The sequence below is a fragment of the Pseudonaja textilis genome, chromosome Z (assembly GCF_049901715.1).
Source record: "Pseudonaja textilis isolate UNSWEBS1 chromosome Z, rPseTex1.2, whole genome shotgun sequence".
NCBI classification, from domain to species: Eukaryota; Metazoa; Chordata; class Lepidosauria; order Squamata; family Elapidae; genus Pseudonaja; species Pseudonaja textilis.
Genome location: NC_142008.1, coordinates 43,074,612 through 43,091,399, shown reverse-complemented (window position 1 = coordinate 43,091,399; position 16,788 = coordinate 43,074,612). Strand labels below are relative to the sequence as shown.

The following is a 16,788-nucleotide window of genomic DNA, read 5'->3' as shown; positions in this document are numbered from 1 at the left end:
ATCAACTGTTCTCAGAACAAAATTTCCAGTGCTGAACTTGATCTAACTGGAATGTAAGTCATTCAGGAAAAAAGTGGAAAAGTATCTGTAATTTCAGTGTGCTACTCTACCAGCAATCCATTTAAAAATGCAAACTAGATGTAATCAAAGTTTCTAAAGCCCCATGTGGTTACATTCTCAATAACCTAGAAATGACAGATTAGCAATAAAGGATGCTATTTAATAGATACAAACATAAATCCTTGTAGTACCAACACAAATATGGGAATGACTTGCAGTAATAACATGTTCTATGCAGAAAGTACTGCAGCTATGTATTTTCCCATGTTCATTTCTTAAAAATAATAATAATTTTCTGTTTCTAGTCTTCAACTGTGTCAATATTCCGCAGGGAAGTAGCACAATAAAAATGCTACATGGCTAGTATCCCGGCTTCTGAAAATTCTGCTAGTCACTAGGACTTTATTGTTTCTATGTATCATATACATATTTTTGAATTTCTCAGAGACATTGAAATTGTGTTTCAGTGTTTTCTGTCCTTTCAAAGAATATTGTATTATATTTGAACAATACATTTGCCACAAATTTAATTCAACATGGAAACTATCTGGGACTCTCATTCTAGCCATTGGGTTTCACTTTACTTATCCTAATGTTTTAACATTTAAGTTGTGCATGATTTATTAAACAAGAGTAGGATTTGTATTGATTAGGTACGACTGTAATTTTTCATTTTCATTTTATATTACACTGATTATTGTCAATGATAATGTGTACACTAACTCAATTTAATAGATCAGTAATTCTAAAATGATTTAAGATATTTAAATATGTAGAACTCAAATATTATTCTGAGAATATATTCTTAATTTAATAATAACTTGTACATCTTATATCTATTTACTTTGTGCTTATATTCTTTTTTCTCTTGTAACTTCTTTTTAGAATCTGCTTCTTCTGAATTAGCTTAACATGTTCAATATTTATTTTAAAAATTATGTCATACACAAATCTTTTTTAAAAATATAACTGGCAGATATGACAGGTCATCTGATAGTTTCATATTTGTCATAATACAAGAACCCATCTGTTCAAATGAGCTGAAAATTATGAAGACCAATTAAGATAATTCTATGATTCAAACTCTCCATGAGACAAATCCTGGGAAGCATAGAAACATACACATATTGTTCATATATTGACTTTTTCCAAAATGCTCTTTGTGATGCAAATTGCATAAGTAAGTGCAGGGATGTCATAAAATCAAGATGATGACCATGACAGTGAGATTAAAATTCTGGCTATTTTTATAGTGTTGCACATGTGATGTACATAAAAATTAGGTGGAGCTTCAATCACAGTTTTGGTCACCTTCTTTCATCCATAAACAATAGATATCCCAGTAACTGGTTCTAGAGAGTAGTCCTACCCTATTCAATCTATTCCCAGTTGCAGCCTAGCTGGTTTCTCTAAATCAGCCTGGTACTATCAGGTTGAAATATATGAAGCAATTGGATTTAGATGTAGCCAATTAGTTTATACAAATTTGTTCTGATTAACAAATGCGAAAGAAAAATCTATATGGTTGGAAAAGAGATATAAATTAGTCTGACTAATGATAAACATTACTTGCTATTCTGGTTTACAAAGAGTAGACTGTAAAGCATATCTCCATCTTTCAATTACCAAGGAGTAGCTCATGAGTTCTACAAGCCTTGGAAGTACATGAATTTCCAGAACTTGCTAAACTATAGTTTCCAGCATTCCTCAGCATGGGCCATACTAGTTAGGATTTGTGGTCCACCAACATTAGGAGGACATGGGTTCCCTATTTTTTTTTATAACAGTGGTTTATTACTGCTTGACATAAGTTGAATTTTAAAATCGAGATTTAGTTCAAGATGATGCTGTTATTTTTTCTCTTTGTTAGGATTATTGAGAGTAGGCTGGGGTGATGGAACTGAAGGAAATCATCACATCATCTCCCTGCCTACATAGTTTCATATTTTGAAGTTGTTTGAGTGACATTGCCTGAAACTTTTATAGGAGTTACCAAGCATTATGGGGTAATATAAGAGCTAGCCCTGAGGTGCTCAAAATATTACTGTATCTAACACATTTCATCCTATTGCTAGAAAAATATAATAGAGTGTAGCTGATTCCTAAAATCCATGGCTTATATAGATGGACTCTAACTTACTGTTAAAAACTAGTTACAATGTTCCTTGAGCCTTTCAGAGAAATCCTTAAGACTCTCAGGGCACAGAGTACAGCTTAACTGGAAGAAAAGCAAAAGCCAATTATTTGAATAAATCTCTTCACTTCCCAAAATCTATTTTTTAATCTTTTCTGGCTAGTGGGTTTTATTGGAATTGTAGACCCCTTAGCTATGAAGTTAATCTCCTTCCTACTCTTGAGTGGACTATTTTCAAACAATAAGTTGGTTTTTAGGTTACAAGTGTTCATTACACTTTAAAAGCGATACTTTGTACTGTGATTCTTCCATGACAATATACGAACTGGTACATTTTACCCTGTTATATATTGTAGGGGTCCTTATATAAAATCCATGAGGTTGTCAGTACAAGTCCCTTCAGTGCTAATAATTGCATTATGCCTTTCAGCAGGATATGAAAAAGTTTAGATTAACATTACTTTGAATTAATGTTTTATGGAGCTGAAAGAATAGCAAAATAAAAGCATATGAGCACAAAACACAGACAAGAGGGAATTATAAAGAATAATCTGAAGTAATTTTTTTAAAAAATCAATAACTTACTTAAGCAGCAATTGAATTACCAATCAAACACAAGCAAAATGATAGTTTGTTTATTCTGATAAATAAACTGCTGAACAAGTTCTATTTTTGAAATTAGTTACAGCAGCAGTCATGTTGATATTACTTACATCACTTTCATGGCCTTCCCGAAGATTGTAAGTGAGATCATGCTGAATGTCTTCAACAAACTTATGAGCATATTCTGGGTAAAGATCTAACACTTCAAAAAGTCCTTTGAGAATGATACATTGGAGATCACAATAGGTTAGAGCTTTCACATCAGCATTTGTTTTAATCACTTGGTCCTTAATTGAGAGGTTTGCTCCAATTAAATCTCCTTTACCTATGCAAACAAATAGAAAAAGCAGGATGTCAATAAGCAAAAAGAATGTGTTTATAGGCCTGTAGACAAAACCCAAACATGATGATAGGCATTAAAAAGAGTTCTACCATAGATTCTGCTGCAGAAAAAAATTGGACATTTCACTACAGAAAAAAAGATACTGGATATGGATTCACTGCAGAGTTTCCAAATGGATCCTTGATTTTAAAAAAGAGTCTGAAGCAAAGTTTGATTATTCTTCCATGGATGGGATGGAGTAGCAATTGAACTGACTTATCCACTATTATGGGTTTGCTGTGAGGTCTTTTCTGTTTGTAACATTTATCATTTCTCGTGAGTAAAAGCAATGCTGACACATAAAGAATCCCATATGATCACGACAACATTGCCATGGTATAAAACACAACGATATCAGGGCAAACATTTGTCTAATGAATTATCCTGCTTTAAGTACAGTCATAGTCTAGTCCAACTAAAACCAGCAGTCCTGAATAGAATAGAACAGAATAAGAGAGTTGGAGGTCTTCTAGTCCAACCCCTTGCCTAGGTAGAAAATCCTACACAACTTCAGACAAATGGTTATCCAACATCTTTTTAAAAACTTCCAGTGTTGGAGCATTCACAACTTCTGGAGGCAAGTTGTTCAGAGGTGGTAGTCAGCAGGTTCGGACCAGTTCTGGAGAACCAGTAGTGGAAATTTTGAGTAGTTCAGAGAACCAGCAAATACCTCCTCTGACTGGAGATTTTACAGTATCCTTCCCCTACCATGTCCACCAAGCCACGCCCACAGAATTGGTAGTAAAATTTTTTGAATCCCACCACTGAAGTAGTTCCACTGATTAATTGTTCTAACTGTCAGGAAAATTCTCCTTAGTTCTAAGTTGCTTCTCTCCTTGATTAGTTTCCACCCATTGCTTCTTGTCCTGCCCTTGGGTGCTTTGGAAAATAGCTTGATTCCCTCTTCTTTATGGCGGCCTCTGAGATATTGGAACACTGCTATCATGTCTCCCCTAGTCCTTCTTTTCATTAGACTAGACATACCCAGTTCCTGCAACAGTTCTTCATATGTTTTAGCCTCCTATCCCCTAACATCTTTGTTGTTCTTCTCTGCACTTTTTCTAGAGTCTCAACATCTTTTTTACATCATGGCGACCAAAACTGAATGCAGTATTCCAAGTGTGGCCTTACCTGCAGCAATTTCAACATGGAGTCAGGGGAGGGAAGATAATTAGAAAAAGTCAAGATAGTTGTCACAACTGTCTCACTGGTGGTAGTCAATGTGCAGATAATTAGTGGATTTCTTCTAAGGTTAAGACAAAGATCTTCTTTTCTCTCACAGGCACACTAAATCCTTTATCATTTTTTACCATAATGAGCACAGAGGAAAGCTTACCTAGAATTGCCAGCACCATGCTATCTTTTAGAACTTCCATGGAACCTGAGCACACAAGATAGATAGCTTGCAAGGCATCTCCTTGCCGGAGGAGGTACTCCCCAGGAGCACAAAAGGAGGTTTTGATATGCAAAGACAAAGACCTGAGGCAACCACGACTGGCACACTCAAAAAGGGAGAGTTGCAGAATCTCCTTGTTCAAGTGCATGGTGATGTCTGAGCGCAGCTCATCTGGAAAATCCTTAAGAAGCTGTCCAAAGGGGGAAGATGTATTTTAATTCTGTAGTTGAATGGTTAATAGATTTGAATGTTAATGCATGGAACAATTAACCCTATTATGCTAGCTTACCTATTTTAACAATTATTAAGATAAAGTTTTGTTGCATTTACCAATTTACTGAAAGGACTCTTCAATGAGCGGAGAAGTGGCCAAATTTGGAGGACAAATTTGTATATTTGTTTTATTTATTATTTGTTATATTTGCTTATAACATTCAATCAAAATGACTTAACTAGATCTTTTCCAAAATTGAAATAATAAAACAAAAGTTTTACCTCGTGGGAATCTATTCCATTATTGACAGACCAAGTGGTTTGGAAATATTCCAGCATTCTTTGCTTTAATTGCTGAGGCAGGTGATGGACCCTTATAAAATCTTTAAGATCCTTAGTTCTTGTGTGATAAAGGGACCACCTGGAGTACATCCGCTGAATGATAGCAGTCACATTACCAAAAACCAAGGCGTGCATTAAAGCTATGAATATAGAAAGTATATTAATAGAGTAAAAGACATTATTGAAACAGCCTGACTTTAGATTAAGACCAAATAAACACTGGCCTAGGGACCAAAGCTTAGAAACACCATCACTTCTGAATCTTTCTAAAAATGCAATTTTTTTGTGTCGCTGGAAGGCAGTGCCTTAATCAAAGGGCCCTAAGGGAGGCCATGAACCTTTGACATGATTATAACTACAAATTACCCAACTAGCATACTCAGCTGATAAGAAATGGTATGAATCTCTCTCTCTCTCTTTCTCTTTCTCTCTCTTATTATCTATCTGTCTGTCTGTCTGTCTGTCTATCTATCTATCTATCTATCTATCTATCTATCTATCTATCTATCTATCTATCTATCTGTTTGTCTGTCTAATTCATCATCTATCTATCATCTATCTACCTACCTATTATATATCTTCTATCTGTATAATTTTTACAGAAATTTTTTAAACAGAGTTTTACAGATAAGTTAGACCATTTAATGATTTATTGAGAAAGCAGTCTGAAAAAGTAGAAATTTATAAATGTATCTATGAATTTTACAAATAACTTATCAGAGGATATTAAAAAAGACTAAAATATCGGAGTGTCACATATATAGAATGTATCTTCAGAGTATTACTTTGCTGTATTACTTTATTTTGAGCTAAATATTAGCATGCAGTCGAGAAGGGAGTAAGAAATGGTAAGCCAAAGAAATTAAAGCACATAATAAGAAAATATAACTGAATTTTACAACATTCACTAACTTTCTATCCTTGCAAATCAACTTGCTTCATAGCTTTTTATCCTTGCAAATCATTTTGTGTCCATTGGATCAATATCCTAGTCATACATTACCTTTTTCTTTTAAAAAAAATCTGCTTTTGTTGAACTCATCACTTCAATTTTCCCAGTTTTTAGCCTATTGACAATCCCTTCATATATTTTTGTTCTGAAATTAGATCCTGGATCATTCTCTTTATACAATGAAGCCATCTCAATGCACTTTCATATGGGCCATTTGGTTTTGTATTAATTCATGGTCATTCATCCCTCATTTGATGTTAGCCAATATGGTGCAAAGATAAAGAAGATAAAGTGGTTGGACTGACACAATGAAGAAGCAGATTTAAGTCCACATTCAACCACAAAAGCTTACTTTGGAATTTTAGCTAGTCATTCTTTTTCAGTCCAATGAACTTCACAGCGTAAAAATGTTGTGGGAAAGCATGAAGAAAGAGATATCTTAAGGGCCTTAATGAAGGCAGAATATATATCTAGCAAGTAGAGTTTGTACGTCATCATATCTTTTCTCAGTATCCCATTCCCACTGCATTCAACTTAATTTTAGTTTCTTCCTCATTTGCATATAGCAAATTGGATAGCAGTCTGTTGACAACCATTTTTACTTTTTTCAGCATAATATTTTCCTTATCTTCGTTTTAAAGCGCTCATTCTATTACATGTATTTTTCCTAGATTTGTATGTTTTCAGTTAACAATTTTTTTCTTTTGGATCACATACACTCAGAATGTAGCATATTCTTAGCTTAAAATCATACTTTGTTCTTCCGTTATCAACATTTAGTAGAATATAATATGCAACTGTCACCAGTTCAGGCATTCTTAAAGTTATATGCCTTTTAAACAATGTATACATACACAAGTTCACATTTTCTGACATACATTTTATAGATAATAAGCCTATACCTTTCCAACTAAGACCAACTCATCTTCATTCAGATCATGACTTTTTTCTGCTTTCTCTTAATTTTCCAGGAATCCATTCCTTTCCTTTCATTTTCATTTTCTCTTTCCTCTTCTCCCCTTCCCCCTTCCCCTTTCATTCTTCTTTGTTATGGTTGTTAGACAGACTTATCGATATTGTCTTTCAGTACTTATTATGGTATTGGTCAATTATTTGTATAATTATTATATTATGCAATTTTATATAATTCTCATTTAATAATTTGCCTTTGCCCCCCCGCTACCAAACTGTCTCACTAGATCCCACATCTCACCAATTAGCAGGTTTATATTCAATCATGATGAAGACAAGAGGAAGATAGGACATAAGGAATAGGCATTTATTTTTATTATTTATTTATTAAGTTTATTTGCCACGGATCTCATTTTGAAGTGATTTACAACGTTAAATACTGCAGATCTATTTTTTAAAAAATGTAGAATATAACATACTAACTTAAATGGGACAATGTATGTTACCTACAGGTGTCCTTGCCTTAACCATTCATTTAGAAACTGTTCAAAGTTTGAAGTTACATTGAAAAAAGTGACTTATGATTCGTCTTTGTACTTACAACCACTGCTATGGTCATGATTAAAATTTGGGTGCTTGGCAATTAATATGTATTACAAACATTCTGGAATCATATGATCACCATTTGGAACCTTCCCAGTTGCTTTATAATAAGCAAACTCAATGGGAAAGTCAGATTTGCTTATTTATAGGATAATGTAATTAACAATTGCAGTGATTTGCTTAACAAGCATGCAAAAAAGTTTATAATATTGAGCATAATTCACTTAACAACTTCTTTGTTTGGCAATGGAAACTCTAGTCCCAACTGTGGTCATAAATAAGGACTATTTGTACATGCTCACTCTATTGATCAATTATTTTCATATGTAGTAAAAATATAATTATTCAGCAAATGTTTATTTTTGCTTTCTGCCAATATGTATTTATGTATAAAATGGTCTAAGTAATATTTCAGGAAAAATAAATATTTAATTTAACAATTGATCTATCCTAGCTATTCTAGCTAGAAACTAAAACCAAAAACAAAACAAAAAAGAAGCTACTGAACAATAAAATTGAATTTTAAATAATTTCACATACATATTTCTAAGCAAAGAAAGGATTTACTTGTCTCTTATTATAAAATAACATTACAAGTAAAAGAAAAAGAATGTAAAAATAAAAGAATGTTATTTCATAATTTTTTACCAAACAATATATTATCTCCCTATAACTGTATCCACACAAATATATAAGTTGTCATTTCTTCTTTTAATGTGTGCATTTATTTATTTAGTTGCTTACTTATTTATTAATTCCAAAACTTTTTGGTTCCCTATATACTCTTGGTGAAGACTTTTGGATTAAAGGCAAATGTCAAGCTAAATCATCTGTCTATAGCTATTGAGTTTACAGCTACTAAGCTACTAAGAAAGAACATTTTTTGGTATATTATAGAGTATAGAGAAATAAAGAGAACAGCTAAACTAATACTATGTTTCCCCTAAAACAAGACCCAGTCTTATTTCCTTTTGGGCTCGAAAATAAGCAGAAGGGCTTATTTTCAGGAAATGTCTCATTTTTTTTACATAAAGAAGGCAGTGAACATAGAAGTTGACAGGAGTGGGAGCAAGCGTGGGAGCCAACAGGAGTGGGAGCAAGTGTGGGAGCTGCAGGAGTGAGATGCTACTACCACCAGCCCTACCCTCTCCATCTGCTGGCTCATAGCTGCAATGGACCAAGCTCTCGGTGTACCCTGGCCTCCCCCTGCCTGCTGGCTATGCTTCTCCTAGGACACTGGAGCTTCAGACTTGCTGAGGCTGCTGCTACAATGAGGCAGAAGGAATTGCAATGCATCAGGATCACCTGCTCCTCCTCCCTGTGCCTCTGCCTAATTGTTGTGCTTGCTGCACCTGCTGCTCCTGGCCTCATGAGGGCTCTTCGCCCTCCTGGCTATGCTGCTCTTGGTGTCCTGTGGCTTTGGTGGGGAGAAGCTCCATGGCGGCCCTGCAGTAGGATGGATAAGGGAGATTGCCCCTTTCTTCTTTGCATCCCAAAACCCTGTATTCCCTGGCCATCGAGCCCTCAGCCTGTACCCCTGTGCTGTAAAGGTGAATAAGACATGCAACTTTCTGCTGATCTTGACTGCTCTCAGATAGACTGCTCCTGTCTGGCATGGACCTCTGAGGCTTCCATCTGTCCCACTGCAGGACTGCCACAGAGTTCCTGCCTGCTGAAACCATGCAGGACATGGGAGGGACACAGTCTGAAGGCAAAGGTGGGTGAGATAGTGTGGCTCCACTGGCAACTGCTGGTGAAGGGGACAGCAAAATCAATCCATCTGAGAGCAGCACAAGGTCAGCAGCAGCAGGTATAGGATGGGGGCTGGTCAGCTGAAGCTGTGGAGGCCTCCAGCCTTGTAATTCTGCACAGGGAAGGCAGAGGTTTGCTCCAGAGTTATGGCAGATCATTGCACAGGAGGCCTCTGCCCCAGGGATCCTGCAGCTCCCCAGTTTGGATCATCCCTGGAGCCAAGAGGGTCAGGGCAGATTGCTTTGCATGGTTTGCATTGCACGGCATACTGGTAGCATTGAGTTGTGCATCTTGCTTGCCTTTGCAGCACATGGGTGCAGGCCAGAGTCTCGGCAGCAAGCAAAGAGGGGGTTTTGGGATGCAAAAGAGGAAGAGGCAATCTCCCCATCCCTTCTCCATCCCACTGCAGGGCCACCATGGAGATCCTGCCCACCGAAGCCACAGGATGGCTGAAAGCAGTCTGGCCAGGACAACAAAGAGTCCAGCAGTAGGTGCTGGAGGCCCATCAGCAGGCCAGAGGCAGGGGGAAGGACCAGGTGATAATGATGTGTCACATGGTCTTCTGCCTCATCATACGGTAGCACCAGGCAGAGCAAGATTTGAGCTCCAGGCCTGAAGGAGTGCAAACCATGGTTGCTGCCTGCTTCAGAGTCACAAGATGAGATGTGAAAGAGAGGGGCCCTCAGCTGCATAGTTGCCTGGGACTGGTGGGAGAAACACTTTCAGGTGCTTGGAGAGACAAACAAGAGGCAGCCCCTGGTTCTTGCTGGCTCAGTAGATCCATGGGGCCACTATTAAGGGGCCTCCAAATCATGCCACACATCCCCTCCCATGCATAGATTTGGCCACTGAAGTCATGCAGGAAGGGATTGACCCTTCATGAGGTGACTGGGAAAGGAAAGGAGTGGTGGCTCAGGGATCACTGGTGTATTTCTGAGTGGGTACATGGTTGGGCTGCCTCCTGTGCTGGCCATGCTCATTCCCTTCACTAGGGCTTATTTTTTGGGTAGGACTTATTTTTGGGAAAACACACTATTTCTGTTATTGTGTTGACATCCATAGCTACTTCCTATTTATTCAAAGACTTTTGGACATGCTGATTTCATACAGAAAAACAAATATAGCAAGTATATTTGAAATTCTAACTGGCATAGAACGACAATTCTAACACATAGAATGACAGGGATTGTCTGAATTGTAACCTTCATCCATTTCAAATTCTTGATAAATATAAGCCCAATACATTTGGTGCCAAGATTAATTTATTAAACTTATTTCTAATCCCTTTAAGTATGTTCTTGTTTATAGGCTACAGGTTAATCAAATGCATGGTATTAGATGTATGTAGCGAATTAGCATTTTAGAGTACTCCTTGCTACAATATTTTAGAAAATATATTATGTATATATCTTTATCATCTTGAAAGAGTGACAAGGTAATATTTGCCCTGCCCATTACCAAAGGAAATGGCATAATAGGTAATAGCATAATAAAAATAGCACTTAGATTTATATGCTGCTTCACAGAGCTTAACAGCACTTTCTAAGCAGCTTATAGACTATTTTCAGTGTTAATGTATGGTCCTAATTTAGAACCAACTGTTTACTATTTGGATTTTAAAAAAATAGTGTTTTGAAAAACAAAATGACTTTTGTTCATCTTCATCTTTGAATGAACTCTCATATTGAGAATATTTACAGACCCCTCACATCCCAGACATAAACTGTTTCAGCTCCTCCCCTCAAAACGATGCTATAGAGCACTGCACACCAGAACAACACAAGAACAGTTTTCCCCCGAAAGCCATCACTCTGCTAAACACATAATTTCCTAAACAGTGTTCAACTATTTACAAAGTGTGCACTACTATTACTGTTAATCTTCTCATCACTCCTTATCACCCTCCCACTTGTGACTGTAGGACTGTAACTTTGTCGCTTGTATCCTTTTGATTTATATTGACTGTTTCCAGAGGTGGTATTCAACCGGTTTGCACTGGCTCGGGCGAACTGGTAGCAGTGATTTGGTGTGGGTCGCTGAACCGGTGGTGATCATGGCTGGCCACACCCCCAACCCGGTTGCCCAGTTGCTCACTTGCCCCAGTCGCTCTCCTAGCTTTCCCTACCAATGGTGGATGGGTGAAGCTCGGGCAGATGTCCCGCAGCTGCTGCACATGCGCACTGTGAGTGCAGCCACTACATACGCAGTGCAAATATGCAGCAGCTCTGGGACATCTGCCCACCTGCCTATCCGCCTGAAGCACGCTTCTCCCAGCGGATGTGCCTCTTCCAGCCCGGCCTGGCCCAGCACACCTAGCCAGTAGGTGGCCACATGTCCAGCTGTCCCTTTTGCAGTGCCAGAAGCCTCTCCCAACCGGCTGACTACTCTCTTCCTCCTCAGCCATATAGAACAAATGGGCAGAGAAGGAAGGGAGCAGCTGTCCACCCGGTTGCGCTGAAAAGGGGGTGGCTGGGACCAAAAAAAAGCCGTTTCCAGCCACCTCTTTTGCAGCGCTAGAAGCCTTTCCCAACCGGCCGACTACTCTCTTCCTCCTCAGCCATATAGAACAAACAGGCAGAGAAGGGAGCAGCCGTCCATCTGGTTGCACTGAAAAAGGGGTGGCTGGGAGCGAAAAAAAGTCATTTCCAATCATCTCTTTCCGAGTGCTGCACCAGCAGGCTCAATGGGGTAGACCTGCTTGGCTGGTGGCTAGGATGCAGCGGTGGCAGGGTGGGTTGGAGAAGTGCAGCAAAGCCTCTTGAAGAAGCCTATAGCCACTGTGTGTTTTTTTCAGTGTGGAAGGAAGGAAGGTTAAGGTTTCAGGCAGTCGAGAAAGCTGCCTAGCCCAGAGCTGGGGGGGTGAAGCTGCAGCACACACCTGGCTTGAATTTCTCAGCCCCAAAAGTGGGAGGGGAGGAAGACTTTTTCAGGCAATGCAGGACAGGAGACTGGCTGGATGAACCTTTGTAATGAGAGATTCTGCCGGGCACTTGGAAGCCTGTTTGTGTTTCAGATGGGTCTCCTTTCCTAGAGGGAAAGGAGAGAGGAAGAGAGGAAGAGAGAGGGAAAGAGAGAGACAGAGAGAAAGAGAGAGGGAGGGAGAGAGGGAAAGAGAGAAAGAGGGAGAGAGAAAGAGAAAGAGAGAAGAGAGAAGAAAGAAAAGAAAGGGAAAAGGGAAAGAAAGAAAGAAAAAGAGAAAAGAAAAAAAGGGATAGACAAAGAAAAATGGTATGGAAGGAAGGGTGAGAAAGAAAGAGGGAGGGAGGGAGGGAGGAGAAAATGAGATATATGGATGAGTGGATGGATAGATACATGGAAGGAGGGAGGGGGAAGAGAGAAAAAAAGGAGAGGAAGGAAGGACACAAACCCTGGCTTCAGAAGACTCTTTGAAACAGCACAGCAATCTAGGGCTGGAAGGGATCTCGGAGGTAATCTTCTAGTCAAACTTGGCAAGTTTAAGACTTGTGGACTTCAACTCCTGGAATTCCTGAGCTAATAAGACTGGAAGAGGAATTCTGGGGATTGAAGTCCACAAGTCTTAAAGCTACCAAGTTTGAAGACCCCTGTTCTAGTCCAATCCCCTGCTCAGGCAGGAAAACTCTGAGGATGCCAAAATCTGACTAGAGCTCCTGGGAAATGTGTCAGAATAACAGAACAACACTTAGAAGGGACCTTGCGGGGAACTCTATACCATTTCAGAGAAATGGCTGTCCAGTCTTTTGTTAAAAACTTCCAGTGTTGGAGCACCCAGAACTTCTGGTGGCAAGCAATTCCAGTTTCTCCTTACTTTTAGGTTGCTTCTCTGTCTGTTCAGTTTCCATCCTTCTGGTGCTTTGGAAAATACATTGTTTGCCTTCTGGTGTTTTGGAAAATATATTGCCCCCTCTTCTTTCTGGCAGCTCCCTAAAAGCCTGTTGCCTATCACCCTCTTGGGCAAAGCATGTGAGCCATTTCCTCCTTTCAGTGGTCCATGTAAGTACATCTATAGTACATAGATAATAAAGTCAAAAAAAGGTGAACAATATTTTTACAGAACTATAGATATGTTGAGGATGGGTGTGACAAGGAATGTCTGGGAGGGGAGGGGCCAGGTGAGGCACCCCTTGATGTGAGTGACATTGAGTTGGTCACGCCCACCCAATCACATGACCACCAAGCCATGCCCACCTAGTCACATGACCACTAAGCCACACCCACCCAGTCACATGACCACCAAGCCACATCCACCAACTAAGCCACGCCCACAGAACCAGTAGTAAAAAAATTTGAATTTCACCACTGACTGTTTCCTAGTATGATTTTATTGTTGATTGTATCCTATGACTATCATTAAGTGTTGTATGTTATGATTCTTGATTCTTAACAAATGTATCTTTTCTTTATGTATACTGAGAGTACACCAAGACAAATTCCTTGTGTGTCCAATCACACTTGGCCAATAAAAGTATTCTATTCTATTCTATTCTATATTGAGAAATATATATTTTAAGCTCATATTGCTATTCCCAATGTTTACTTACCCCCAATCAGCATTGTGCAAATGGAAAAAATCTTTTCAGCATCTGTATTGGCTGAAACATTGCCAAATCCAACACTGGTGAGGCTGCTAAGTGTAAAATACAGGGCAGCAATATAGGCACTTCTGAGTGATGGGCCTCCTGATGTGTTATTGCCAAAATATGGAGATTCCAAACGTTTTCCTAGTTCATGAAGCCAACCTAAGAAAAAGGGAGCATAATTGTTATAGTATATAACAAGACAGAAAATATATATATATATATATATATATAAGTATATAAGACAGAAAATATTGTTTAATCAATTACTTTAAAGCAATTTAACTCATTTCCATTTCCAGAATGATATATCACTTAGAATGTGATTGTATCTCAGATTACACACTTCAAACTTAATGACACATTTCAGCTCAAAACTGCTAGTTAAGACACTAAGAAAACCTACAATGACATGTGATGAATCAAGGAGAATCACATGCTGTATTCTATGGATTTGGAAAGACTATATAACTAACTCACTGCAAATATGTGATGTTTATATTTGCAATAGTGGCAAATATCTGTAGCTCAGATATAGAATTAGGGTAAGAGTTCATTCTCTGAGCTTATGGATTGGTTTCTGAACATTTCATTATTAGGCTAGATAGCATCTTCATCAAAGTTTAGAACATGTCAGTATTCTTCTGTTTATAAGGATTTTGTGTGGTCAGTAGGTCTTGTGATGGGTCAGGTGGGAGTCATCAGTGGAAGTCTTGTGATGGATCTTGTGATGGGGAGATTCAGGTGAAGTTCACTGAGAGGCACTGTGCTGGTTGGGAGGATTTGTGTGGGTTGGTTGAGGGTCTCTATCTCTGATTAACTGTGTGGTTGATTTGGATTCTGAGGGGTTCATAGGCTGGTTGTAGGACAATGTGTTTGTTGATGGAATTGCTTGTGAAGTGCCAGGCTTCAATGAACTCATGAGTGTAGTGGGTGACAGCATGGCTGATGGTTTTTAAGTTGCCCTAATTGAACTAGTGTTGGTGTGAGTAAAAATTAAGGATTTGGGATCATGGCATTTGACTGCCAGCTGATATTCATGGATCCTGGTTTTTAATTAATGTGATTTTTGTCCCACATAGAATTGTTTGCAATTATTACAGTTGATTTTGCACATTACATTGTTTCTTTCATCCTTCTGTATCTTGTTTTTAGCTCTGGATAATTCCTGGTGGAGTGTAGCTGTGGGTTTATGAGCTATTGCTATTCTTAGAGATTGGAGAATTCTGACTGTCATTTCTGACACCCCTTTTGTGTATAGTAGGGTTAGTTTTTGTGTGGTGGTTGGCTGTTTGGTGTGTGATGGTTTGGATGCTGTGTGTTGGAATGTGAAGTTTTTTGGATACCGTTATGGAGAAAGATGTCAAACAACTGTTTCTCTTCTACTTTTGTTAGTGTTTTGGTGCTGCAGTGTGTTCTGCCCCTTCTAAAGAAGACTGTACATAGCTTCTTTTGGGTGCATGGGGTGGTTGTTTGTGAAGCTGAGGATCTGGTTCATGTGCATGGGGTTTGCAATAGATGGGGTTTCCAGTTCTCTTGATGTCGATATTGAAGAATGGGAGTCTGTTTTCTGTTTCCCCTTCACATGTGAATTTGATCCCAGGGAATATTATTTAACACCACTGACAATGCTGCTGCCCTACAAAGCGACCTTGACTATGTATCAGTATGGCCACATAATAAATGCTCTGTCCTACACATTGGCAATAAAAATCAGAACACCAAATACAAGTTGGGTGGAAATGATCTTGTAGACAACCATCACTCTGCTAAGGACCTAGGAGTACTCATCTCAAATGATCTAAAATATAATATAATATAATAGAGTAGAGTAGAGTAGAATAGAAAAGAACAGAATATAATTCTTTATTGACCAACTGTGATTGGACACACAAGGAATTTGTCTTGGTGCAAATGCTCTCAGTGTACATAAAAGAAAAGATACATTCGTCAAGAGTCAAGTATCATCAGGTACAACACTTAATGATAGTCATAGGGTACAATAAGCAATCATACTAGGAAGCAGTCAATATAAATTGTAAGGATACAAGTGACAAAGTTACTGTCATACAGCCACAAGTGGGAGGGGATGGGTGATAAGGAATGATGAGATTAGTAGTAATAGTAGTGCAAATTTTGTAAATAGTTGGATAGTGTTGAGGGAATTATTTGTTTAGCAGAGTGATGATGTTTGGGGAAAAACTGTGCTTGTGTCTAGTGTGTAGTGCTCTATAGCATCGTTTTGAAGTATATGATCCAGAAGATTCATGATGGTTTTTGTGGACATGGAATGTTCTGTGGTGGCATCATCTTTGTGATATGGTGCTTAGTCAGTAGGTAGTGTATGCTTTTTTTAGCCAGATCAATGTCACTCAAGCTGACATCAAAGAAGACCAAGATTTCTTCCTTCTTGATCTTGTTTATGTATTAGGGTGCTTTAAATTTCAGAATGAGAAGGAAATTAAACAGAATAGACATGAAATTTATATAATTTTGGAAAAAAGTATAACTCTAAAGTTAGTAAGTGCTATGTTTGTTTTTATTTTTTAAAACTTATTTTTAAATAATTACTGTTTTATTTTTAATAGTGATTTTATTTATACATGTATTGTTTCACTTATTGTTTTAGGCCAGGGCTGTCAGACTCAAAGGCCCTCTGGCCAGAACCGACCTGCAATGTGGTTGGATCCAGATCACAGGGCTGTCCTGGAAAATAAAAGCAGCCAGCCCATGTCAATTTGCCCGGGTCTATCCACATTGTTTTGGCCTAGTTTACCCAATGCAAAGAGGAAACCTCAGGCCACCATGGCTTTGGTCTGGTCTACACAAGGAAGAAACAACGCAAAGAGGAAACATGCCAGCAGTTTGGGGACTGGTGTCAAG

At 38.4% G+C, this 16,788-nt stretch overlaps 1 protein-coding gene across 3 annotated transcripts in view; it reads right to left on the bottom strand.

Annotated features, from left to right (window-relative positions):
- KCNH8 (potassium voltage-gated channel subfamily H member 8) overlaps window positions 1–16,788 on the bottom strand; it is a 255,309-nt gene that overhangs the window by 33,396 nt on the left and 205,125 nt on the right. For all 3 annotated transcript variants that reach the window (XM_026708251.2, XM_087918078.1, XM_087918079.1), the window contains 4 exons: window positions 13,870–14,067; window positions 5,071–5,270; window positions 4,516–4,765; window positions 2,908–3,122 (listed from right to left, as the gene is read on the bottom strand). In XM_026708251.2, the coding sequence (XP_026564036.1) occupies window positions 2,908–3,122; window positions 4,516–4,765; window positions 5,071–5,270; window positions 13,870–14,067 (863 nt within the window). The remainder of the gene's footprint in view (window positions 1–2,907; window positions 3,123–4,515; window positions 4,766–5,070; window positions 5,271–13,869; window positions 14,068–16,788) is intronic.